At 42.0% G+C, this 27,125-nt stretch overlaps 1 protein-coding gene across 4 annotated transcripts in view; it reads left to right on the top strand.

Moving 5' to 3' along the window:
- Positions 1 to 25,758, top strand: part of LOC146198126 (band 4.1-like protein 4) — a 116,175-nt gene extending 90,417 nt beyond the window's left edge. Inside the window, exons 5-27 of one of the 4 annotated variants that reach the window (XM_084593449.1) lie at positions 5,431 to 5,528; positions 6,049 to 6,169; positions 7,239 to 7,326; positions 7,422 to 7,510; positions 7,728 to 7,791; positions 8,064 to 8,155; positions 8,237 to 8,305; positions 9,263 to 9,384; positions 9,617 to 9,692; positions 9,804 to 9,917; positions 10,508 to 10,618; positions 11,205 to 11,312; positions 12,173 to 12,253; positions 15,179 to 15,298; positions 15,782 to 15,847; positions 18,913 to 18,981; positions 19,169 to 19,237; positions 19,439 to 19,519; positions 20,359 to 20,661; positions 21,153 to 21,246; positions 22,825 to 22,901; positions 24,245 to 24,359; positions 24,754 to 25,758. In XM_084593449.1, the coding sequence (XP_084449575.1) occupies positions 5,431 to 5,528; positions 6,049 to 6,169; positions 7,239 to 7,326; positions 7,422 to 7,510; positions 7,728 to 7,791; positions 8,064 to 8,155; positions 8,237 to 8,305; positions 9,263 to 9,384; positions 9,617 to 9,692; positions 9,804 to 9,917; positions 10,508 to 10,618; positions 11,205 to 11,312; positions 12,173 to 12,253; positions 15,179 to 15,298; positions 15,782 to 15,847; positions 18,913 to 18,981; positions 19,169 to 19,237; positions 19,439 to 19,519; positions 20,359 to 20,661; positions 21,153 to 21,246; positions 22,825 to 22,901; positions 24,245 to 24,359; positions 24,754 to 24,864 (2,338 nt within the window). In that variant the 3' untranslated portion in view covers positions 24,865 to 25,758. Of the gene's footprint in view, positions 1 to 5,430; positions 5,529 to 6,048; positions 6,170 to 7,238; positions 7,327 to 7,421; positions 7,511 to 7,727; positions 7,792 to 8,063; positions 8,156 to 8,236; positions 8,306 to 9,262; positions 9,385 to 9,613; positions 9,693 to 9,803; positions 9,918 to 10,507; positions 10,619 to 11,204; positions 11,313 to 12,172; positions 12,254 to 15,178; positions 15,299 to 15,781; positions 15,848 to 18,912; positions 18,982 to 19,168; positions 19,238 to 19,438; positions 19,520 to 20,358; positions 20,662 to 21,152; positions 21,247 to 22,824; positions 22,902 to 24,244; positions 24,384 to 24,753 lie in introns of all 4 variants that reach the window. The other 3 variants (XM_084593448.1, XM_084593447.1, XM_084593450.1) reach the window with 3 other exon arrangements.
- The last annotated feature ends 1,367 nt before the right edge of the window (positions 25,759 to 27,125 follow it).

Genomic DNA, 27,125 nt, shown 5'->3' with positions numbered 1-27,125 from the left:
GTGTTTTACACTTCACCTCCATCGAAACGCGGCCACCGCGGTTGGGATAGAATCCTGGCCCTCCGGTTCAATATCCCAACGCCCTAACTGCTGAGCCGCCGCGGCAGATGATTATTGGCAAATGGAATAGGCGTGCAACAATTCAACCAGAGCTTCCCTCGTTACTTATGGGCCGTTAGGCATTTCCATTACGCGACGAGTGAGCGCTCATCAAGCGCGCCCAGAATGCAAGAAGTATAGGAAGAAATGAGTGTTTAAAACTCCATTGTGCAGCACGCGAACTCTTTCTCGCTGTGGGCCGTGCGCGCCGGCGTTTCTCGCAGTTCGCACGTGGATGGTGCGTGCGTTGCCCGACGACTGCTTTGCGTGCGGCCGCCCGCGGCACGGTCGTGCCGTTTCGATTTCACTTGAAAAGAGATCGCGAAAGCATACATTGTCCCTCATTGTTGCCGCAACGCGGCCACCTATAAACAAGCCATTGAGTCCGGCTGGGCTCTTCGTTCCCGCGGTGGTGGTCTGAGTGGCAATGGGCCTCCTGGTCCGCCGACACGTGCCGTCGCAGACGCACAGGACATTAGCCCGAAGCGCTCTCTCTATTGGCGAGCGCTAAACAGCGCCGTTCTTTTATTGAGGCGGCAGTTGTCTCCCTTCGTGACTTGAAATTCACGTGTATAGCTTTCCGAGCGGTGAAACTATATGGAGCGGCCCCGTTAAGGCATCGCCAGGAAGTCGAGCACATGGCGGTACAGACTGGAGCGTGTCTAAAAACTCAGTTCGCGTTTTCAGTCCATAGATCAGTTGGTGCAGGTAATGATTATAGCTCTTCGACTGGAAACAGCGCAGGTTAGGCTACAAAAATAAGGAAAAAAAAAACTGCTTGCTCACTCTGTGTGTTGTAATGGGCCGTGAGAGCAAAAAATTCGGCTGAGGCAAGTATTAGGCTGCTTACGTGAGAGAATGCGAAATCATTATGCTACTTTACGTTACTTTGTAAAGTGCTGAGTCGTGCTACGCTGTGTAATTTTACTGAGAATCTGACTGCGTAATGTTTGAATAGACTGTGCACTTTACAGTACGTTACTTTATAAAGTACTGAGTCATGCTACGACCGACTAGTCAGTGTCCGGCCACGTCACCTGCCGACTACCTCATGACAGTCATGCTCGTGAGGACCGTGATGTATGCAGCCCGATTCCGCAGGAGCGACATACTAATAAAACTATACGCTTCACCAAAGCGTACGAATGAACGTGCCTAAAAATTTGCGTGTTTCAATCGGAACAAAAAAAAAAAAAATGGCTGGGGCTTTGCTCGGTTAAGCCCGGATATCAGAAGCGAAAAGCTTCGGCGATGCCATGTTACGCGCATGGCATTACTTACCGGTCTTAAATCTCGTAGATGCCACAGTCTTTCGCAGACGTCACATACATAACCGAATGGATTGTCCTCAAACTCAGTCTTAAACATCTTTGTAGTACCAGCGCTTTCACACACTTTCAATGTGTAGTCTCTACACCGGCGACTGTTCAGTTCGTCGTCGATGGCCTCGTCACTGCGCCTCTCCTCTGACGTCACTCAGTTTCGGGCATGCGCAGCTGTGACTTTTTCTGACGACGATGCCACGCTGACTAGCCTAGTGAAGCTTTTCGCTTCAAAAACGAGTTCCGGTGGGTTCGGTTCCCACCTCAAATGTGTGCCCAAGTTGGCAGCTCCTGCCATGACACGTACGTGGTCTTGTGATGTCACACAAACTTCTGTCCAATCAACGTCCAGCCATGTCATCTGCCAGAGCATAGCCTCCTTTCAGAGGCATGCTCGTGATTTCCGTGCCATGGACGCCACCACCGGCTTTTGCGCTAATGGGACATATAACGCTTTAGCATTATATATTTGTCTCATTTGAACCAAGCGCAAAAAAAAAAAAAAAAAAAACAGCGGCTAAAAATATGAAAACTCAGGGTGCCTTATTCCCTCCTTCTCTTTCCAAATCCATCTGTGAGCTGTTCGCATAAACATATGAAAATTTGCACCTGGAAACCGTCGACTTTTCTAAACGCAATTCGCTCCGCTTGCAGTAAACCGGCGGTCGTGACATGCATACCATACGCGCACAGAAGCAACGTATGTGACGTCCCGATCTTTTTTTTTTTTTTTTTCAACACTCTAATCCTCCTCCCGCGGTTGTGCTTAAATGTAACGGCACGCTTGACTTCTGTAAAAATCATGTAGCTTTTGACACACCAAAAAAGCAAATAAATTCACTCTAAGTGCCATTTCTTTAACCTGCACCAGCTACACCAGTGTAGGAAATCTCCTACAATGGATTTTTGCTGCACTGGTGTAGATTAAAAAAAAATGGCCCTAAACTCTCACGCGGAATTGCTGTCGATAGGTGCAAATGAAGAGGAGTAGCTCTGTACATCGTTTTTGCTCCTTTCCCCTACTAGAATGAATGAAAACTTTTATTTCCACCGAAAATTGGAGCCCTTCATCTCCCGCCCCCGGCACGCAGGCCGGGGAGCGGGTCAGGAGAAAAGTATATCTATAAACGTTGGTCAGGAGGGCCCTGCAGGCTGAGGTCAGGTGAGGTTACAAGCACTCTTCAGGGCCTCAGCCGCCAGGCGGGTCGCGTGCCGCTGAACGGTGGGATCTCCGCTCCGCAGCCAAACCTCCCAGGTTTCTCTACTATCAATGTCAATGCCGGCGCCTGGGGAATCGGCGCATTGCTATATTATATGATCTAGCGTGCCTTTTTGGCCGCAATTTTTACATTTAGAATTTTCTTCCTCCCCGGTCTGTGTTAAGAAAATCCAGACAGGGTAGATGTAGTTATCGGCTTGTAATCGCCTCCAGATGCGTGCTTCATTGTTAGTGAGAGAGGATCGCCACTCAGCTGTTGCGATCTGCCTCGTAGATTATTCGCAAGCGTTGATTCGCTCGGAGTGAGTTTCTGCTCTTGTTTTCGTTATTATTTCATTATAATGTTTTCGTTATTTTCTTATTCTAGTGACGTGAAACGCATCGCTATCGCCTCACGATGGATGTCACGGTTTCACCCAACCTTGAACGTTTCGAGCCCGGCGGGTTGCAGTGCAGTGTTGTTATTAAGGCGAAAGCCTTTAATGGCTCATGCTGTCGTGGACAAAGTGTGTCCCGCTTTTGCGGCGTTCTGATTGGCCGAGGCGGGATGCGTCCCTGCCATCTGCAATGCCACACTTGAACGCGCGCCAAATAAAGCCCTCAAAGGAAAGGATTGAAGACAAGATGGGGCTTCTCAGGCTTTCGCCTTTCAATACTTTAGTCGCTAAAGTCCCTCGTAATTTCTTTTCCCATTGTCTCGCGGAAATTGGCGATTATTACGTTTTCTAAGAGCTCCGCCGCCTGCGCATTTCCTTTCGAAACCTTTTGGTGTTCTTGCGAACATTCGCTGTGTTGTTCGCCAGGTATGGATAATTTCCCTCCACGGCTCAACTGGCTCAACCTCAACAGCCGCCGCCTCCACTTCCGGTCTGCGCGTAAAAAAACGCCTGTATATATGTTTGTCGCCCTAATATCTGGCCTGGCGCCCAAAGTGTATCTGTCCACGCTGAGCGAAAGGAAAGAATAGAACGGAACGAAGAGTCATGCTCTGCGTCGCGTCTTCTTTGTGCTCTTGCCGTCTTGCCTCGCGCGACCGAGGGGCAGCGGTGGTGAGGACGCTCTCTACCATTGATGCACTACTCCAGATGCACGTTGGTTGCCCGGAGAAAGCGGAGGGCTCTGTAATTTGGCTCATTCATGGCCAAGGTGTCCGCGGTTACGTACCGCGGTTGAGAGGTTGCCGCATGCGTGCAAGGCACTCGGTAGAGGCGGAGAGCAAAATGTGGCACGAAGAGAGGAAGTGCCTGCTTTGCGTCGTTTATTTCTTTCGCGGTGGAGAGGGGGGCGGCGTGACAAAGGAAGCCCCGTAAGTGCCGTCGACGGCCGCAGTGTCAGCAGAGCGTGAAAGAGAGCGCCGCAATCTTTGCCCTCTTATGGAGGGGGATGCTGCAGCGCGGCGCAATTACCCCCCGCTTTTGTTTTGACGCGTATGCCTGGCAAAGTGGCGACTGTGGGCTCCTTTTTTGGTTGTGGTGCGGCTGAGGAACATATTTCGCTTTCTGCATTTTTTCAACAAACTCGTTTTTCCTTTCATTTCTGACGTGGCCGAAAGTTCCATGCTAGCTATTTCTCCCCGAAGAAGAACGCGAACGCAATCTTTGACGCTTGCATCGTGAGTGACATTATGTATGGTTAAAGAAAAACGAGTTGGTTGTGTTAGTGAATAAATTCCATACGATCCATTGACAGCTGTGCACGGTGAATTATATTCCACTTCTACAGGAGTCTGCGGCAGTGACACTGACAAATGTCATCTCAGGGTTGCCACATATATATATGTCACCTTATGAGATAGGCCAACACAGAAATTTCACTTTCACTTTGCACGCTTTTTTCCTTCTAATTTCTTTTGTCACCATTATCTGGTTACATATGTAAGCATAGGTCCACAGAACAAAAAGAAAGACAACTGTCTCATGCACCTACAAAGTATGCCTCTCAGTGAAGAGAAATGTTTTAATTATTGCATTTCTTTTGTGAATATCTGCACGGTTACCATTAGGATCAAAGGAAGATTCTTTTCTTCTCCCTTTTTTCTTTTTTGTGAAGTACACATACCATGTTTCTATAGTGCAAAGTCATTCATTTATATGTTTAAAATGCAAATAATAAACATACTACCAGGTAAACGTATTCAGTTGTGCCTCGTTAATACAATTGCCATAATTAGCTTGGCCACTAGGATTATGGAAATTGTCAATGCAATGCTGGAACTCATGTGCATATTGTACACCATTCTTGCCCTTCATACTGCTGTTACCTAGACCTGGCTTGCTCGTATATGCTAGTGCACCTTTGTCATTTTTAAAAACTTTGCTGCCTTGCATCTCTCCTAGCCTGAATCGTGTTGGGACATTGACCCTTCAAACCAAACCAAACCTTGCCCTAGGTACTGCAGAGAAGCCACTGCACTCTAGCTTTTCATCTTGGGTGTCTCCTGGTTAAGGCTCACTTGTGTATTTGTGCATCTGCTTTTAATCACTTGATAGCATCATATGACCAGAATTAGTCGAAACTGTGAATGTAGCTGCTGGCAAACTGTATTATTCTGGAATATATTAACTGGAAGAAAATGGTAACTCAATGGGACATTATATTGTTCACTGTATTGAATCTGTAATCTGAAAAAGCAGCTGAGCCAGGAACATAACAAGAAGCATCTACAGTGTGTGCTGTATGCCGCCAATCTTGAACGAAAAAATTTTATTAGGGGTAGGAGACATTTAATTTTGCTGATTGTTCTTATCTTGTTTTTGCACATTATTTGCAAATATCCTGCTGCTTTTGCAGGTACCAGTACTTTCTACAAGTAAAGCAAGACATCTACCATGGCCGGCTGCCCATTAGCTTTGATCTGGCTGCTGAACTTTTTGCCCTAGCCATACAGTGTGAGTCCTCATGCAAACAACTGCTGTTATAGTTTTTGCATGATATTGTTTCACACCTATATGCTTTGATAATGTTATAGCAAATGTCATAGCTTTTAAATATGAGGCATATACTGACAGAAGCTTTTTGAACAAAGAAGACTCATACTTGTTGCTGCGATGTTAAACTGAACTCCTAATGGCCTGTGATGCTGGACAGGAATAAAGTTGTTGCGATCACTGGGTATTATTTTAGAATGGGCAGTCAACATAACTAAAGTGTTTTTAATTGAAGCAGTGAATTCAGCTCAAATGAGAAGCGTACATAGTGGTATACTCTCAGGGTTGTTATGAAATATATATTTATTTTTCCCCCAGAGCAAAAGAAAAAGTTGTTCTTGCTTGCTGCATCAGCTGGGCACTGCCAGGGTTTATTCTATCACAATTTAGTACAATTTAGTGGTAGTATGTCACCAGCCATTTTTTTTATTTTTTATTTTTGCATAGAAAAACCAAAACAAAAATTCTATTTATTCAACAGCTGAGCTTGGGGACTATGATTCAAGAAGACATCAACCTGGTTATGCCTCAGAGCTACGTTTTCTCGTGAATCAGACGCCGGAGCTTGAAGAAAAAGTTGCAGAGTTGCACAAAGGACTAAGGTAACTATATATGCTGGAATAAGCTGCAACTTGGCGTTGAATAGAAGTCACTTTCAGCATGTTTTAATATCAATGCAATACTCCTTCATAAATGTCTTGCCCCACTATAGACGGACAAAACGAATGAATGAGATTAAGGGCAAATAAATGCATCATGTCCCTTGTATGAGAACCAAATTGTCTGCATGAAAATGTAACTGTAGCCGCCAAATATGGGCTCATTAACTAAAATACTATATGATGCTTCATGTATTTTGAATGCCAGTCCATTGTGATTCTACTAGTAATAAATTCACCACTTGCACTTGTTATACACATGCATGGAAACAAAATTATCATATGTTACAAAAGGACTGCTTATGCTTTTCTCCTCTCCACTTTGTTAGTAGCAGATGAATTTCCACTAAGAATTTTTGTAGTTCTGCAGTATGTGCCTTAACACATGTAGGTTCCCTATCGCCTGGGACTATACATACATAAAGAGGCCACCTACAGGACCACTTGAAATACTATGTGATTCAGATTTGTGGTGAAAAACATGTGCCAAACTGAAATTTAGCTTGGTAGGCTACAAATGCATGCAGGTGGCTTACAATTAACGCATACAAGGATGCTTAGTTTACACAGTCAGCTGCATAAAGTTTACTCTGGAAAAACTTCATATAATACACATAAAGTCAGTGAGCGAAATGATCTTATAAGAATGTATTAACAACTGGAACTCAGATTTTATAAGCTGTTGGTAACTTTATGTACCTTGCTTTTTTTTTTTCCTTTAGTGCAGTTAACACCACTACCATAGAAATATGAACTATGAAATTGTGTTATGCACCTTTGAATAAGAGAAAGAAAAAAAAAGTTATTAATTCATTAAGTTTGCTCATTGGCCTTATAAAGAACTGCTTGCTGCATGGCATTGCATCAGATTTTGTTTGTTCATCCTGTTTCTGCTCTCAGTATCCTCATGCATGTGGTTCCTGCGTATATTTGCACATTTTTTTATGAATTGATTCCAAGGTCATGAAAGTGAATTTATAAACCCATGTATGAAATGTATTTCATTTGCAAGAGGCCAAGTGCCAGTGGTTGCTGAAATGAATTTTCTCGACAAGGTCAAGTGGCTTGACATGTATGGTGTGGACCTCCATCCTGTTATTGTGAGCAAAACTGATGACCTATTTGGCAATTTCCCAGTGACTGTGTGACTGGATGGCTTTTTTTTCACATTCAGCGGCTTCCATTCCTATTTCAGGGCGAAGACCACACTGAATACTTTCTAGGGCTGACTCCCAGTGGTGTCATAGTGCTGAGGAATAAAACCAAAGTTGGCAACTATTACTGGTGAGCTGGGCTGTGATGCGCAGGTTTTACGTGTCACATTTCTTCAGTAAAAAAATAAAGAAAGCCACGTTTCAATACTTTTGAAAACAACCAATTCCACTTGATTCTGCATTGGATTTTAGCGCTGTTTTAATATTTTTAGTTTATATCTGTTGGTTAGGTTGAATTTTGGTACTTTAGCAAACCATGCACTGTATCCGATCTTTAACTGTTGCAGGCCACGCATCACCAAAGTCTATCACAAGGGATGCTACTTCATGCTTCAAGTTCGAGACAAAACAGTATGTTCTACAGCATGTGTACTTCTTTTCATGAGTACCTCTAACTGCAGTGCATGTAACGTCTGCAATATGTGTCCTTCCAAAGATTTTATTATCACTTTTATCGACCCCATTTACAGCATTGGCATTGGGCTTATACAGTCTTTAACATACTTGCCAGCTGCTTTCTGTTTGTACAAGACTGATCAGAAAAGAGGGGATGAGCTCTGTCATTAGCAGTGTTGCCGACATGACAGTCTTTATTTTTATCTCTGTGTTGCACTGTTTGGCAGAGTGATGACAGCACATATGGATTTGAGCTGGCAACCAAGCAGGCATGCAAGCACCTCTGGAGATGCTGTGTTGATCACCACTCGTTCTTCAGGTGGGAATTCAGCTTCCCTCCTGACACTGAAACCAGGTTTACTATTTACTGTTGTACCTCACTACTTTCCCTTCCTCTTAGGCTTACCCAGACATCTGAAAATCCTATTGCATCAAAGTACTTCGGATGGGGAGGCAAACTTAGAGTTAGGTAAGTTTAATTTATTTCTCTTTGTAGAATTGATGCCTCATAATTTGTACAGCTTGTTTATGCTATATGTCATCTGTGGAATGACTAATTCATTTACAAAAAAAAAAAGAAAATACTTTATATGTATATAGCATCACAAGTTGTTTTTATGAGGTGTTCCTATTTCTTGTTCAGCCTAAACAAAGTATGTAAGTATGTCAGCGTTACAACCCAGGGCTAAACAGCGTTTAAAGTCCTCACATTTTCATTTTGCCAAACCTTTGCATATAGAGATGTCTGCATTAGCCAGAGTATGTTTTACAGTATATTTGCTAGCAGCATTGGCACATACATAGTTTATCACTTTATGTGCACATAACACATCCGTGGACAGCCAGTACGATGAATGGTAGACATTTGTATTTACCAATATCATTCTTGGTCGGATTTTTATTTTCTTGACATGCACAGAGAATACTTTTTGGTGGAAGGCTGAGACAGGTTCAGCGCTCTGAGAGGGGCTGAAAACAGGAAACTGTGCGCTTTATATTCGGTCAGTCATATTATTTTAGGGGAACTTTATCTTAGCTGGTCCCTGCTCCTCACTTCATTAATGTCCTGTGAAATAAAGGAAATTATTTTTGCCATTTTCATCCTCATTTAGGCGGTCATTTTTGGATGTGGAAATGTAGCAGTGTTTACTTATAGTGCAAGCAGCTGCAATACACCATGACATTGTGAATGGCATAGCACTTACATCCTTGTTATTCTCGAGAACTTGTACATTTATTAGCTCACTTCCAAATGGCGGCAGAATAATTCTGCTGCTGGATGTAACTGCCATGTTTTTTCAGGAGGTGCAATAATTCAGTTTTTACCAGTGGGCTTCACATATTTTCACCTGGGAATCAAGCAGCAGTCTGTTGTAATTGTTTTTGTCTCTTTTAAACTATGTTTTTATTTACACTTTCTGTCCAGCACTCGGAGAGATCGGCCAAACCCAGCCTCTTTCAAAGTACAACCTCGACCACAACCAACATTTGTACGAGTGCCGAGTAGGCGGTATCAGCGGCGACTTGGGCAGCCTGATGGTGCCGATGGTATTACCACTCATAATCGTTCAATATTTTTGAAGTCTTGGCTTTAGGCAGATACAAGACACAGTGACTTGCTTGAGGAGCTAAAGTATTACTGACACAATGAGCATTCTCACATTGTCTAGATAAGCATGCTAGTCAGCAGTATAAAGCAGAAAATTTTACAGTGTACCTGAAAGTTGAGCAGTTTGCATTGTTCCTTGCCTAAAAAGGCATATTCCTTACTTTTCAGCAGGAAGTCAGCTGAAGGAACATGAAAAACATGTAATTGATCACAGGAATGGAAGCCACTGGGCTCACTCATCTCTTCTGTACGTCTCAGAATGCTCTGCATTTTTTCTCATTATTTAAATCATGTCAAAGCGCAAACAGCATTTTAATCATAAAAGGCTGCATAAAAGACATTGTTTGTTTCTGCACAGGTCACCATCATCTACGTCACTTCATCACAACTCTCCTGTGCCAGCCACTTCAACGCCAGTGACCTCTGGCAACCAGTCATCTTCTGTGCCACCCTGGGAAGATCCAAAGCAGAGGTACAAATTTGTGCACATGGTGGTGGTTTGCCCATTCACCGGCATGAGCATAAATTATAGTTAGCCAACAGGATATATGGAAATAATTTCTTTACCTCGTAAATTATTTGCCACATAAGTGGCACTGCACATATTAATGCATTCTGTTGGTGCAATTTGTTCTTTGTGACCTATCAGTATCAGAATTAAAGTGTCGCATGGAATGGATACTGCATCATGGTTAGGTGCCCCTAGAGAAGAATAAGGGAGGATGAGGCAGTATGCCAACAAACAGATCTTTAATCTTGACTTTACCTCGAACTTGCGGGCATATTTTTCAGTATACAAATGCTCGTACATTTTCTGTTATTTTCAAAAGTTCTAAGAAGCTTGTAGAAAGCAGAACTGTTAATCGTTTTGCATAGAATGATTGTATACATGATTTTATATTTATAGAATCCTTTGGTTCTTAGGGTTACTGTAATGCTGCCCACATATATGCAAAGCATAGAATTACATGCAATCACCACCATTTCCTTCTGCTTGCTACCCTGTGCAGCTTATTATATGTATTTCCACAAGCTGATAATGCAGGATGCTTTTTCATGCAGGGGTCTTTACTCAAGTTCAACAAACCCTTCTCCAAGGTCAATTCGAAGCTCTGGCTCCAGGCATTCCCACTGTCGGTCATCATCCAATGAGGGCGACTGCAGAAGACGGCGGTAGGCAGCATACACTACATTGTCGCTTGGTGACATGCTTTAGCTGAAACGGAATTACTGATCTGGACAACAACAACTTACTCGGTAGCAAAATGACTACAAAATGCTTCAACTGATGAGTTGTTTGTTCTGCTCTACTAGTACTATTGTTAAAAAGGGACACTAGGGACAACTTCATAAGATTACTGTTCTCAGTAAAATGTGATTCTATGACCTTTCCTGCTCCTTTTTCAATTAGAGTGGTCTGTTTGGGATTAGAATGCAGGTAATTACAAATACAGGCCAACGTTTGTTTGTCCTCATTGTCCCTTGAAGTTATGCCATAAAAATAATAATAAAGCAGATTTGGTGTGGTTATTATTCTGCTTTAATACACAGCACTAAATAAGGCCTCACTTACCAAACCTAACTGAATAAGTTTGAACTTGCTAAAAGCACACAAACTATGGGCACAGTCTGCTCATAAAGGATTTGGGACAGATGCGTGTGGCTGTCATAAGGCTAAAAGCGTATTAAGCATATGACTACGAAATTCTTGTGCAAAGGTCTGTCAATCCCTATGCTTTCAACTTGTCTGCTCATGTAGGCATCGTAGCAGACGAGGTTCAGACAATGAAAGTGAAGTGTCCAAGTCATCTCGTGGGTCCCGAGCATCCAAGTGTTCACGAGCCAGCAGTGGAGGCTGTCGTCACAGGTGCGTGGCTCAGACCTACTTCCCTGTTGAAGCTATGGCGTGCCCTATTTTGTCTGGCTGCTGCACACAATGCTGTGGCATGAAGATTGGGTGCTGAATAATTTTTCCAACTGAAAAAAATGAATTGAGACCATCTTAACCTATTCCGTCGGACATGCACATAGCGAAGATGATTCTTGAACACGCAAAGGAACAAGGGTTAGACCAAGAAGCCTCACTTTGCCAGTGAACATTTCTACAAGAAGACCTGCCCATACAACAGATTCTCTTTTGAAATACATATGCGGATGAAGAGAAACTTTCTGGCCAGTGATGTGTTGATTTTGTGTTATTAACTTATCCTATACAATGTGACATCTTTTTGACAAAGTAAGTTGGTGAAAAATTTTGACCCTTGCATTTCTAATGTGAGCAGTTGAAGTACAGTTCTGGTAACTACAATGAAAAATGAATACAACTCAAATTTGGTGTGTTTTTGTTGCCTGTGTTACATGTGTGGTAAGTGCTAAGAAGTAGCTACCAATATTATATAGTATTTCATTTATCTGTATAACAGAATGTATATGTTATGCATGAGGTGCGCGCATAGCAGGCATTTTTCTTTTACCTTTTCATTCACTTAATGCCGAGCTTTGTAGCTGTATTAATTTACTTTGTGACGGTGCAGTGGTGCATCCATAGCAGCAGAAAAGGTAATGAACGCAAGAATAGGCGGTTAGACAGAGGAGAGTCTTGGGCAAAGATTAAAAGATTAATCCATGATAGGTTCAAACCATACCATGGATAATCCAAGCCATAGAACAGGCTCTTCCTGCTGCACAATTTTAATGTGTCGGTGTTTATTTATTTATTCATGAAAGCTGCCATTCAAGAGACAGTGGCAGCGAATCTGATCACCATCATCACCACCGGCACAAGCACCGGCATCACAGGAGACACAGGTGGGGTGATTTATAATAATTCAGAGGCATTTTGAGGGGGATCTTCCCTCTTAGTGATGGAAGTTTGTGTGCTTTGCTGGGTACGAATTTGTGCTTTGTTTCGTAAAGAGTGACGACATGGCAGGAATGGAAATTTGGCAACAAGACCTTAGTACCTTTCAAACAACACCTTGGTGGAGCTGTATGATTTTTTCTGATTTTCCCTTGTTAAAATGTTGAGTATAGTGTTTGAGAACTGGATGCCAAGAATGAATGCCCTGTGACTTGTGTAATTTTTGAAGCTGATGTTCAAACTAATTTGTCAGTACTGCAGACATTGCAATTGTGTAGCACTGCAGCAAATGCTACATTCTTCTTTAATTATTTTCCACAATGGGCCAAATTTGGTGAGCCTCTTACACTTGCCATGGCAAGCTTGATGTATCTTGCAAGGTATGTTGCTTCAGAACAATATTAAGGATAAACGGCCCGCTAGAAATATGTTGTTAGGAGTTCTGATCATGTTATGCTTTGCAGCAAAGATTTTAGCAGCCTTCGTTGGCTACACGTCAGCCTTATTGAATCAGTTGTGCCTGAAGTTAGAGTGTCCAGTTAATTATGCATATTTTTGAATGGAAAATATTTTTTCAGGGTGCCCCACCCCACAGTTTGCGCGTCTGTGCTACATGTCTGAATTATTCATGTCTCCATCGTTTCACTGGAGGGATAACTCAGTCTCGTGGCACATGAAGTCGATGCATATTGAAGGCATCCGTTGGTTATAGATCCATGATCATCTTGTACAGTATAGCCTTAAAAATAAAAAAAAAATCCATATCCGTGTCATTCAGTGCTGTTAGTAAATGCATGGACAGAGAGAGACAAAGAAGGAAAATGTTTATTTTGTCAAAAGAGGTAAGTAGCTTAGGGGTCTTTCTGGCCTTGCTGGGTGGCTAGGAGCCCTTGGCTCTCGGCGACCGTCTTGGCTCGCTCTTTCACAGCCCTATAGGTTATTTCCTTCAGGTTAGTTCTTGCGCCTTACTTAGAAAGGAATGGGGAGAAGGTTAGCCTACTTTGCCTAGGTGATAGTGTAGGGTGATATCATGTCACCAGTCGATTCTTTGCCGACTGTAGATAGCAGGTGTCCACCACCCAGCTAAAGAGACCTCAGTCAATTTGGTGGGTCACCTTGTTTCCTGGGTTAGATGAGTGTGCTAGCACCCACATAACATAGGCAGATTGGAAGGAAGAGAGATTGGTAGTTCAAGAAATACGGAGGGTGCATATGCTCTTTGTGAAATTATGTATGGCTGTTTTAGAATCACTCAAGATGGTGTCGGTGTTGATGGTTGCTGTGGCTAGAGCTACTGCTGCTTCCTCTGCCATTTCCAGGGAAGTGGCAAAAGTTGTGGCAGCTGATAAGAATATGCCAGTCTCAGTGACCACCATGATTATGAAGGCCAGTTTATTTCTTTATTTAGAGTGCACTTCAAGGGCACCAGAGGCCCTTGACACACACAGCTATTTGGCTAGCTATGTGTACATGGACATGGTGTAGATGACTGACCACGTTTGGGTCTTAGCTTGAGCCCTGTGTTGTCCCTCATGGCGTGCGTAGTGTATATTCCTGGGAAGTGGTGTGATATCCAGTGCAAAGTGAATAGCGGGTGTTGGGGGGTTTAGGCGTTGGACCAGGCCCAAGTGTATGGTTTGAATCTGATGTGCAGGAGTGGTAGTACTGACCTACCTTGCGTTGCTTATGGTACACCTATTACATTGCAAGGTGAGGTGGCCTTCACAGAGCTCAGCTATGGTGATATGTACACCTGGTGCCAGTTAACTATCTGAGGAGGAGTTACGTGGGAGGTGGAGGGCTGCTCAGTATGCTTGGTAGATGATTCATGAGGCTATCCACTTTCTTGTGTTTGACGGTTGTGAGGGTAAGAAAGGATTCATGTGAGTGGACTGAACACAGTCTTTGAGCAGGTGCTGAGGGTCTGCTTCTTTCATGCCATATCTGCCATTGGCAACACTCCTTATTGCTCTGATGGTTTGCGAAATGTTAACTTTGGGTTTAGCTAGGGTGTTCAGGTGATTGCTCTAAACGAGCATTGCGAGAGCCTGGACTGTCTAGACCCGTTTGATCAGTTGTCTTCGTTCAAGGAAAGTCATATTAGATTGCTTATATATCTACTCCCTTGATGAGGAGGAGCTCCAATTTTTATGGGGAGCATTTCAGCCCCGTCCCAGAAACATAGGGTTTGATCCACCAGGTAGAAGGTAGAATGAATGTCGGAGAGGTAGAGAGTTTTGCAGGCAGAGCGACGAGGGCTAGGTTAAACAAGCAAGAGGACAATACAAAGCCTCAAGGTGTCCCATGGCTACCAATGGTAGTGGAAATTGATTTGAGATTACCTAAAGTGAGCTGTACAGAGCCTAGGGCCACCTGGGATGAGCCAGAGAGAAAGGTTCAGATATATTTGAAAGTGTGCTCACCTGGGTTTAAAATGGAGAGGTTGGTTACGTTGGCATTATGAGACTTATTGTCAAATGGTTTCATAAGTTTGACATCCAGGATGTCATTAGTGCCTGTCTGTGAGGACGAGTCCAGCACAGCACAGGATGTCTGAAGCATAATGTTCTGACTGGAGGGGTGAAGTCTAAATCTGGCCATAGCCCTAGGGATTAGGTGGTTCTCCTCCACAAAGTGTTGAAGGCAGTTTAAAACATCTTTATATCCTTTTCTTTTTTTGAACGTGCCATGGTTGTCTGCAGTACTGAGATTAATAAATAAATTGCATAACCATATTAAATGAGTGTTTTATGCTGTTAACTTACAGATGCATTATCAACCTTGTTTATACTGGAAAAGCACTGCTAATGCTGATTTTTTGTTAGCTTTACAGTTGCATCATATAGGTCTCAATATTTCTTTCTTTCTTGCAGGTCGTACGAACTTGTTGACTCTGAAGCTCAGTGGAAAGAAGTCCAGAAACAGCAGCAGTCTGTTGCTATTAAACAGCCACAGAGTGCTGTTGTGCGAGACTTGTCAGGAAGGAAAAGTGGGTAAGAAAGATTAAGTACCATGCACTGCATTTGGGAACAGAATATAAAACCCAAAAAAGAGAGCTGTTGTGCTAAAGAAAGCTTTCAGCATCAGCAATCATTATTGATGTTACGCTGCCTTTATAGTAAAGAATGAAATTTCCCATGGAAAATTACACTTCGCCAGAGTTAACGTAAAGCTCTATATAAAGCTTTATGCAAAGCACAGTAATAACCACCCCTTGCTTAATTAATTATTAAAGATAGTTCTACGCTTTGAGTCCACTCTTGCTGTGAATGCCTGTCAAATTACTTTTGCAACAAACGTCATATATCCTTAATTTCAAGGTTTTCTTTCTAGTAAAAAAGGGTTGTGATGCCATATGCATTCAATGGACTGTTCTTTGCAAAGGATAGAGGAAATCTAATTGTTGACTTGTGAAAACACTGCATCCTGCACATACTGACAATGGACTCATTATCTGTTTTGGTTCCTGTCCTCAGGTACATCCAGTCAGGCATGGAAACAGAGTCAGAGGCTCAGTATGCTCAAAGAAAGAAGAATAGAAGGTAAAGCAAGGCCATGCTTGCCTTTTTACTTCTACCTGCCCTGTCAATTAAGTTAACACAATGCAGGCATTAAGCGATTGACCGATTCTCGGTAATCTGGTTTGGATTTCTACAGCTGTGTTCAGCGGTACTTCCACAATGCAGAACTTCAAGAGCACACAAGTGTTCAGCGGGAACAATTTCAACAAAAGTATTTTAGCGGCATTTAATTGTTTAGGGCAGATTACTTCATAGCACAACACACAGCGCACATAACATAAAGGTAGATTGGACAAGCTCTAACAACTGTTTATTTGGAAAAAACAAATGCATGCATACATTCATGATATCATTAATCATGTCATACAGTCACAATCTCATAAGCATGTTGGCAAGCAAATTTGTTTTTGTTTGAAGCTCACTGACGTGTTACTGATGCATGGATCTGCCCTTTTTGGTTAAGATCTTTATAGCAGTCAGCTTTGATCTCCATTCTTTTCAATTATCACAATGCTTCAGCAAATGTAAGTTCGCACTGTTCCATATTGACAGCTCATGCTTGTGCATCCTATTATTGACAAATCTTCCAGACTGTCCATATATACCTTGCCACATGAAAGGCATAATTAGTACACAATGTTGCAGGAGCACTTCACAAAGCCTGGTATGCTGCTTCCCTCAGTCAACTTATTTTTTTTATGGGTCATATTTCTCCAGGAAATAAGGCGCCAATGCCAGTTCTGTTGGCATCATAAGTGAATTACCACAAGCAGGCCTCTGGCAGGTAGTAGTTGGCAGGTGACATTGGCAGGCACTGATTGGTCGGTTTTGTGATGTCATGAGGCTGCATGACGTGGCTGAGTTCGCAGGACCTGCCGGCTCGGACTCCTCCTGCGGGAATCGAACCCGAGACTCTTTGATTTCGAGTCAGACACGCTAGCCCTAGTCCATGCAATCTTTGTCACGAGGCCTTTCACATAAGATGGTAGCTTACAAGTGTATACTAATGTGTAGGTGCAAGATAAGATAGACAAAAGTCAAGGAGTTTGTGAGTAGCAATTAAAATGAATGGACGCGAATATAGATCCGCAAGAGGAACAGCAGAGGGGAGCCATTACGCTGTTGTGTCATATCCTTCATGGTGGAGCTTAAGTGTTAAATATTTTGCATCCACAATGTGGGGACACAACTTTGCAAGTTTCATTTTGAAGGGAGTTAGAGGGGAGGGGCGAGATGGGTGTTGAGAAAACAAACCGCACATTGTGCTTATTGCCACTTTTTTCAAGTTATGGGACACTTGGTGTGGCGTAGTCAGAAATATTTTTCAGAGGGTGTTATATAAAATAAATAGAATATGAGAAAAGCAGAGTGGGGAGGATGAGAGAAAGAATAAAAAAAATGAAAGAGGGAGAGAGAGACAAGTTTTTTACTGATGAACTTGGGTCGTTTCTTAGAGCTCATGTCTAGAATGGCACCATAAGCGTGCATGCACATGCTTGCACACACACACACGCACACACATATGCAGTGTGTAAATAGTTGATGCGGTGTGTAAATGGCAAATAGAAAGTTTCAGGGGGGTGTTCTGGCACCGAAACGCTTCCCCTGGCTACGCATCTGCTTGACGAACGGACCTTTCACACTTAGAGGGAAAATGGGAGTGTGTGTCCACCGGGTTTAATGGTGCACTATCACCGAAAGCCTGGGAGGATTCTGAGAAAAGGCGCATGCACGGTGAGCACGGCAGGCTCTTCCTTCTACACGTGCACCTCGGCCACTAATTTTGGACAGTTCGCAGATGCAGCGTTTCTGAGAGCATGGTACGATGACACGCTCCCAGTGTGAAAGGTGTTATACATATGGCAGCGCTGTCAGTCTTTTCAGTTGGTTGCCTTTTCAGCTTCACTGAAACTTGCAAAGCTGAGCTTCCAATCATTACGGATCCAAAAGAGAAAAATGTTAGATGGAGAAAGTGAAAGGCGCGGCCATTTTTGTGAAGTGTGTCTGCAGCATTGCACGAATTACTCGATCATTCCTTGTGGCTAGGTCCACATTTGACAGATGCATCAATAACAGAGCATGTGAGCATGAGCTCTCAAAACAGAAAGATGCATTGTTACATCTGCCAAAGCACTGCGAAAATTGTGAAGAATGCAAACCAGAGTTGACCGGCACAAAGATCTTAGGCAGTAATAGTCACACTGTGGAATGTGAACTCTTGGAAGCTTTTTTTTTATTCGAAAAAGGGCTGATCAGTGTATCAACAATGTATCAGTGTGCTTCAAGTAAATATCACTTTCGCTACTGATGCAAAATTGAAATTGTGAATGCTTGATATGATGAATGACTTATGAATGCAAATATGCACATGTGTCCTTTCTAAACAAATAGCTGTTCATTAGAGCTTGTCTTGCCTACTTTTATACGATGTGTGCTAGCTGTGTGTTGTGCTATGAAGTAACCCAGCTGATACTAATGAAATCTTTTGGAAACTACCTCACATAAAAAGCAGTAATCTTTGCCTGATAATTTCCTGATAGGAACCTGTGTAAATAGCAGGTCGTTTATCGCTTCAGTTTTCACTTACACCCATTGCTTCAGGCATATGCTTAAGTTTAAATGTTAAGTTATAAAGGTTTACAAAAAGGACTAGGTAGTAATGCTTTTCCTAAGAAAAATAAACATTGTAAAAGCTCTTTTTTGTGCCTTAAACTTTTATGGTTGAAGAAAGCAATAGTAGCATGTTTATATGTTTATATACAGAGTGCATATTCTTTAAATTAAAGAAATCTTTTTCAGAATAATGGTACCTTTTGTTTGCAGCATTAGATATTTAGTTTCATGTGCCATGGACTTATATAGCAATTTCTATTGTCCTTCAATGATGGAAAAAAATGATAATGTTCTAGTAAAACAAAGGGGTCTTCCTCACATAAATGTATTGACATTATTTCATGAGTCATAAGGTGCCACAGTCAGAAAGCTGTTAACATGTTAGGATCAGTTCACCTCATCTAGTCTTTATCAAAAAGCACTTTAGCCGCTAAAGTGTGCAGAGTTCCATGGCTACTTTTTTCTTTCCACAGGCATCGATCTCGTTCCAAGTCTCCAGATGTCAAAAGGGCAATACCAGAAGATGTGAAGAAGCATATTGAGTAAGTGCTGCAGCACTTAGCACTATTTTTAAAGACGTGAAGATGTCATGCTTTAGTTCACCTGAGTTTATCATCCCTTTTATAATCTAAATATTTCACACCTGCAAATGGGCTATACTATACGAGTGTTAGTGTATGAAGTGGTTATGAATGAACATGCTTTTTTTCATGTTCTTCCCAAACACAGGTATCACTTGGTCGATCCTGTCACACTTACCGAGGAGGAGAGAAAAGACATCAAGTACACCAAAGTGGAGTAAGCTTTGCATTGTTTTTGGCCAGTGCTTTTCAAGCAGGCTTAATAGTTGTTGTAAAAAGCACTCAGTAATGGTATCATATTAGTTTGAATAGCAAACCGGTCCACACTTGCAGACAGTGTGTAAAATCTTAACGTCATAAATTTTTTCTGAAAGTAAAGGTTTTAATATGGCTTTTTTTGTCATATTTTGTAACACAGGACTGACTCAAGGCTGTTCAAGATTCGCTACTCACCCACGGCGGGCCGACCAAACTACAGGATGGCAAAGATCTCTTCAAGGTAGTCATTGAAACTTACCAATGTCATCACTGGTACTTCAGTATTTTCCAAGCTCAGTTTATAATGGCATTCAAAACTTTATGAGACGTGTCTTCTAAGTAAAATGTTACTGCAGCTCTGCCTCGCAGCCTGGTCGTAAGCTTTTGCATCAGCGAATATAGCATTCATATGTCCTCTCCTACCTTGACACATATCAGATGAGTAGATTACGTGACTGTACCTACCAATAACTTTTTTCTTCTTGTTTATTCGTGTCTGATGAACATTTATTTGATAGCAATAACGTTATTAAATTTAGCCTCTTTGAGCAAGCTGCAGAAATGGTAGTCGGAAAGTGGTGAACAGTGGATAAACTATGATGCAAATAAAAACAAAATGGCTACATATAAATACATTCTCAAGCATGATACCAAAGGTCCATTAAATGTATTTTTTCCATGAAACAACATGAAATAAACATGTAAACACAGACTGTGAAAAGCACTAACTGGCTTCAAATCACTATCATACTGTATTTTAGCTTTTGCAAGCAAACACATTCGTTGATGCAAAAAAAACAAGATTGATTGATTGCTTGATTGAAAAAAACTTTGCTAAGAAACAAGATTGAAAAAAACTTTGCAAAGAAACAAGATTGATTGATTGCTTGATTGAAAAAACTTTGCCATCAGAACTTATTCAAATTTCCTTCAAAAAGTGAATGCCATTACATATTTGTAGAGCTAAAAACGTTAATTTTTATTACTGCATGTCATTTCCTTTTTTTGTGAAGTGAATGCACTGCAACTTTGCGCGACTGTCCGTACTTCTACAAAGCTGCTTGATCTCTTCTCCCTCAGTCGTGCAGCCAAGGATAAGAATGGCCAGGAAGAGGAAGACGGACCCCCTCCACCTTATTCTACACTACATGCATCATCAGCAACGCGGTCAGCAGCTGCAACATCTGCCAAGTGTGCTGCCCCGCTTGACCTTCCCTCAGCAACAGGGTCCTATGAGCCGTCATCCAAGATGACAAGAGACACATTTCCGCGACCCTTACTGACGCCAGTGTCAACATCGAATGATTCTGGATCCCCAGTTGTCTCCAGTGGAGGTGCTAAAACCCCTGCGAGCAATGGAAAGCTACCAGTCTTCACGTCTAGGTTCTTACCTTTCTTTTTTCCTTCCGAGTGTTTGGATAACTTGCACTCTTGTTTTATGCGTGTTTATTCAGGAATCATATGTTGACAGCAGTGCGTGTGGCTGCTGACATAATTGTGGATGAAAAGTGTGAATGTAGTATTTATTAAAAAAAAGTAATATGGTACAGCACAAAAATCTTTTTATGCGTGTCACATTTCTATAGCTGAACAATCATTGCTCAGGACTTTTGGGCCCACCTTTGTTATATCACAATCATCATAGACATATACCACCCTCTTGACTACCTGCTCTTCCATGTCACTATTGTCATTGCCTTTGGATACTAATACTGCAACAGCATTGATGTCTCAGTGTATTTCATGCATGCATGTGGCTTGCATAGGACATTGGGGTTCTTTCCAGTTCTTGCTGGTGAAAGCATTGTTGTGCATGGTACATGAAATTATGTGTTACTTCCTTGAACACCAAATGCTGTTTTTGTTCCTTCTAGAGCATCTTCCACAAGTAATCTTCTCGCACCCACAACCATGTCACCATGCATGACAACCTTGGCCAATGGTGGCATCTCCTACAAGTCAATTGTGGTAGGTTTCTTTTAGTACACTAGTACTAGGTACTCCAATCTCTGATTTGCCAATGTTTGACTGTTTGAAGCCCTTGATCATTAAATGAAATAAAACACATTATGGGGCCATCAGTCAGTTTCGATCCAGCAGTAGCACAAACAGAAAAGCTTCACAAGCCACTGTATTAGACTATTACGCCATCACCGCAGACAAACACTGTGTGTGATTAACTGAAAGTTTCTCGCGCTGTGCTTTCATGTCATCTTCGTCCACTTCCATCTGGCGCAATAGATCCGGACCGCAACGCTATTGCATTGCTCTCTTAAGGTGCATTAAGCAGCCTCTAAATTTTATAGTCCTGCACCTTTCCTTTTTTATGAACCAATTTACGAATTCTTACCACTGAGGTCCCCAGTCATCGATTTTCCTGATTTGTGTCTGAAGCCTACTTGTCCTTAAAAACCGAGCCTCAAGCTGAAACCAAAGTGAAACTCAACATGCTAGTGCACCTACTTTGCATTTCATTGAAGATGCTAAATCATCTACGGGGCTGAAACGTAGAGGTTAGCAAAGAGGGTTCTACTAAGTTGAGGACAACGCAGAGGGCTATGGAACAAAAAATGGCAGGTGTAACATTAAGAGATAGGAAACGTGCAGAGAGGGTCAGAGAAATATCTCAAGTTACTGACATTCTAGTGGAAATCAAGAAGAAATGTGCATGAGCAGGACAAGTAGTGCGAAGAGGGGATAACCCGATGGTCGCTTAGGGTAACAATTTGGATTCCAAGGGAAGGAAAGCATAGCAGGGGGCGGCAGAAAGTTAGGTGGGCGGATGACGTTAAGAAGTTCGCAGGGATCAAGTGGATGCAGCTAGCACATGACCGGGTTAATTGGAAGAATATAGGAGAGGCCTTCACTCCGCAGTGGCCTCAGTCAGGCTGATGATGATGATGACGATATAAGCGAAGAGACTTTCTGACAGCCATGTTACACAAGCAGCCCTCATGCCATTGGCTGAAAAAAGAAAGACTGCCCGGGTTTGTCTTTTTAACTATTTGCATTTGTAGAGCCTAGGCATTCATCCACATGACTACTTTGAAAGAGACACAGCCAGACCTTTTAGACATAAACATAGTCATCGCATCAAGCCAATATTTGCCCCATACAAATTTGTTCCAATTTTAGTTTTTCCCAACAGCAATATCTGATTGTAATTCCTTGCCTCAAGATTCACCTCTTTTTTATTCACTCTTGTGACTTATGCATATGTCTTTATGGTCATAAATGATTATTATGATCAGCATTATTGTGTGCTTTGTCGTTATTGTGGCTGTGACCGCGGCATGTTCTTCTGCACAATGTACTCCCTTTGCAACTTTGAATACTTGTGTTAGTGTTATTCACGATGTAAACCTATTTTGTCTTCTTATTGTTGCTGATCCCAAGGAACAGTGCTTATTAATAGGTGTATGTTCCCTCTCCTGCTTGGACCATTTTAGTCTGCAGTATTGCATAAATAAGTAAATAAATAACAGTTATGAAGAATTCTCTTGTTAGTTGTTAGTGAATGGTACATCAACATGTCACTCTTGCTAGCAGGAGTCCACCCATGTGCCAGTGAATGGAAGTCCTCGACCGACACCTCTAGGACCACACCTTATGGCTTCGACAAGGTTTGTAGGATCTTCTTTTTCAAACATCCTGTTGGTCTCGCTGAACTTTTCTGCCACAGAATCTTTCGTATCTTAAAGTTGTTCCCCTTGCTGCTTTTTGGAAGGAAGGGAGGCATGTAGTGTAGGATATCGAACAAAAATGCAGATCTTTCCTTTAGCTAAGGAACACCTGTTATGGATATCTGTCATGCTTCTAGTGAACAAACAAGTCTGAAAAATCGAGAACTCCTGAGATGACATAACATATATAGACATACTCTAACAAAGGCAATCCGATTAAGAAGGCCAACCTGCCAGGAGCTGCTGTTAATGCCTCAACTGTAATTAGCTCTGTTATTGATAGCAAGTGCCTCAGCAAGAATGTGACCATGCTGGGGACCTGGAAAGCACTGTAACAAGGGTTTGTTTTAATGTAGACACACATAGCTCACTTAAAGAAAAAAAGGTCACTTCTGTCATACCCAGTATTTTTGGCTATAAAATGACGTGTCTATTGCTACAACCTTCTGAAAATCCTAATGTCAGCCATGTGACTGTCAGGTTTGTTGTAAAGAGGCTGACTGTAATTAGTGATCGTTTGTTTTTGTAAGCCAGTCTCACCACTGGTATTTTTATGCCTGTGATTACCTTCCACTTGTGCAGTATCAGTGATGCATGCTCTTTTTGTTGCGCGACACATAGTTTGCCAATGGAAAAACCTGTAACTGAAGTAAGTTAACATAAAGCTGCAAAACGTGGTATTATTTTATACAAAAAAAACAGTTTTCAATGGCACACGAAGAGCGATTCTAATGCAACTCATTTCTCCACCAGCCTCGCTGGCAAATTCCATGCTTATGTGCCTCTATATCTGTCTCTCTTTTAAGAAGTAAACATTGGCAAAATGCCCTTGCATATGCAAGCCCATAATCGCACATGAAAACAATAGGTGCTAGTGTACTAAATAATGTTCATTTTTCGCAGCATTTTTAAAAGCACATTGCAAATTTTTATTACTCTGGTACAGTAAGCGAGTATGCAACTGTACTGCACCAAGAATGCAATATTAGATGAAATGTTGTTCTCTAAGATATTGCTGCAGTATTAAGCAACCCTGTCAAGACAGCTGGAAAAACACAGCGCTTATAATGTATGCCGAGAACATAATGCCAAGGTTTTGCTATGCACTGTTCCTGCACGTGCTGTTTAGGTGAAGGCCATGTCTAAGCGGCAGGCAACTTCATGTGGATATTATGATTCCATTACTTTTATTCCATTGTAGAACTCATTCACCAGCCAGCACCTTAATGTTTCTCTTGACCATAATGTGGCAGCGGGTGAAAGGTTTTTCCTTACACTTCCAGGTTTGGCAGCTGTGAAGAAGAGACTGCGAGTGCCTCACATGAGTTGCTGGCACCAGTGACCAGCAATGGGCCACGCGTCACCTTCCAGACCCCTACAGTGGCCACTTACTCTAGGGTCGGTCTCTTCTGAGTTATGAGTGTGCGTGTCATTAACTCAACCTACTTTGCTTGACTTGCTCTCTAGCAGTATTTGTTTGTATGCTGTCTGTCATGCAGTCAAAACTGAGTGTTTCCAACAGCCAGTGACTCAATTTCATGCAGCCCTAAAATGTTTGTTTCTAATTCCACACTAATAACAAAAATGCCAAATACTAAAATGGGCAGGTATATTCAGCATTTCCGAAATTGTGCAGGCACGCCATGAATGAGCCCTCCTCCTCTCTCTTTCCTTGAACTTGGTGGCACATTTTTGTTTACTTAGACATAAAGCAGAAAAAGATTTCCTTGGTATCTTAGAGCTGCAAACATTTAAGTGCTATTTGAAAGCATTCTTTATATTGCCCTCGCAGGTCTACTCTTCACCGCCATCTTGGAACGCTTGGGGCCCAAAGACTAGCACCGGTGACACTATTCCAAAGAGCCCACTTTCTGGGTGCCATGAAATGAGCACAGAGTTGTGACATACAGCCTCAATTAGAGGCTGTCACACTGGTTTCCAATCTACTCACTAAACATGAGGAGAGGAAAGTGCTGCTGATAAAAAGTGATAGGGCACACGTGGCTGAAATAATGGGATTGAAAAACAATGCTGTTACTTATATCTAGAACAGCAAATATAGCAACCAGGTATTTGACTACTATTTGATTTCATTGACTGCTACTGAAAACAAATGAGAAAAGCTGTAGAGGTTGTGCCACTGCAATGCACATTCATGTGTTTGAACAAATGTACACAGACTCTGTGAAAACTGTGTTTAGCTAGCAAGTTGTGTGCCTTGAACATGAAATTCAAGGCTCATTAACTTTAGCATAGAAAGAATTTAAGACGTTTACTAACATGCTTTTGGCCACAGAATTCAGCGTGCGAGAGATGCCTTTCACTGTGTGTAATGAAGTGCTATGGACAGAATGGTAATTATGTACAACATTAAACATAATGCTGTTTTAAACGGACTTGGATGTCAAGCTCTGTCAGAAGTGTGACCGGTATGCTCTCCTGCCAAGTTTAAATTAAGACTGTACCTTGCTGTATGTATTGTAATATAAGAATTCATTCTTTACGCCCTTGAACTGGCCACTGCAATGTTTGCATGGCTATGACATGTATGTACTAATGATGTTTCAATACAAATAAATATATGCTTGCAAACTAGCATGCTGCCTTCTTTGAAGCAAAGAGGTACACGAATGGTGCACTTTACAATGCCTGTCAACTGAAGCTTGGCAAGAGCAGGACTCTGGGCGTAGCCATGAATACCTAGAAAAAGTTGGAGCTGTGCTCATATATTGTAGGAAGGGTTTCAGTGTAAGCTGTACGTGTAAGGTAGTGTGGAATAAAGAATGTGCCAAGAGAATGGGTTCAGCTGAGTCATGTGATCTTGATAAGTGATGGTGCAATTTAATTCAGGCAATGACCACAGGATGTCGGAAAAAAGAGTTTGACATGGAAAAAAAGAAGGATGAAGCAAAGATAATGCAAGCATAAATGACATCTTTTGCCCTGTACAGCTGAAACATAAGTGGAACTGATTTGCTTCCTGCACTGGTTCAGACTGATCTATGTTTGCTGGCACATGCCCAGAATAAAGAAAGGACATCATACATATCTCCCCCCTGCTGCTTTGCAGCTCACATTCATTACTCCCCCCTGCTGCTTTGCAGCTCACATTCATTTTCTGTGCTCAACCTATATCCTAAAATGAAAACACTACCACAAAAAACAATTATCTCAGCTGCCTGAACAAGGACATAGGCAGACAGGCAGGACTTCGATACTAAAATATTTTGCGTCTCAACCAACAAACCTGGCTCATTTATAAGTAAAGGCCAGACTTTTAGGCGCTAAGAATGCATGTTTTAGTCTTCAAAATTAGGTAGTTAAATATGAAATAAAAAAAAAAAAGAATGCTTAAGGTTCACCTTTAAGAGTTTGTATTGCCTTCCCGTGCTCTTCAGCCTTGCAACAAAATACTTCTCGTGACACACCACTCCTTTTGTATTTAATGTAGGGTGAAGTTTTACTCCTGCCTTAATTTTAACCACTAATCAGATAACCCCCATTTGGTTATTTCCTCCCTGCTCTCTAGTCTGCTTTTTCTTTGCTGTTCTTAAACTCCAATGCTTCGAAGACGATACATGGATGTATAAGGCTTTGAATCGGGCGGCGGCTCGTGCCATCCGTTGCGACAGTGCCGTATGATCTAAGGAATTTTTCAGTGAGCACCGCATAGCAGATAAGCAAGGCGGAAATGTTCTTTGCAACTCATTTTACTATTACTTCTGTAATTAATTTTTTTTTAATGATGCACCTAAACATTAGCTGACAGTCATAAGGCAACGCATAGATTAGGTCCACCTTTATTTGGAGAAAAGCAATGCTGTTCTGTGGTGGAGTGGTTGCTTGCTCGCCTTGTACTATGAGGGAACCGTGTTCGGCTCCGCGGGTTTCCGTAAAACTTTGTTTCTTTACCTTCTTCTGATTTTCACGTTACAATCACAATGTCGACGCTGGCTTTTATGCAACATGGGACCCTTAACACTGTCGCATGGAAAGGTAAACCAAAAACAGGAGAGTTAATTTTGAATTTTAAGTCATGAACCATACTTCAGCAGATCAAAGAGGGCGGTCATTTTCTCATGCAAGAAATCTCTGGAAACAGTGTTGGCAACCTTTCTAAACCAAATTTATGTGCCTGGAAGTAAACAATAAAATGCAAATGCA

This window comes from Amblyomma maculatum, chromosome 2, assembly GCF_055883805.1.
Source record: "Amblyomma maculatum isolate TAMU_Amacu chromosome 2, ASM5588380v1, whole genome shotgun sequence".
Classification (NCBI taxonomy): Eukaryota; Metazoa; Arthropoda; class Arachnida; order Ixodida; family Ixodidae; genus Amblyomma; species Amblyomma maculatum.
The sequence above is the reverse complement of the archived record's forward strand: the minus strand, read 5'-3'. Positions and strand labels throughout refer to the sequence as shown.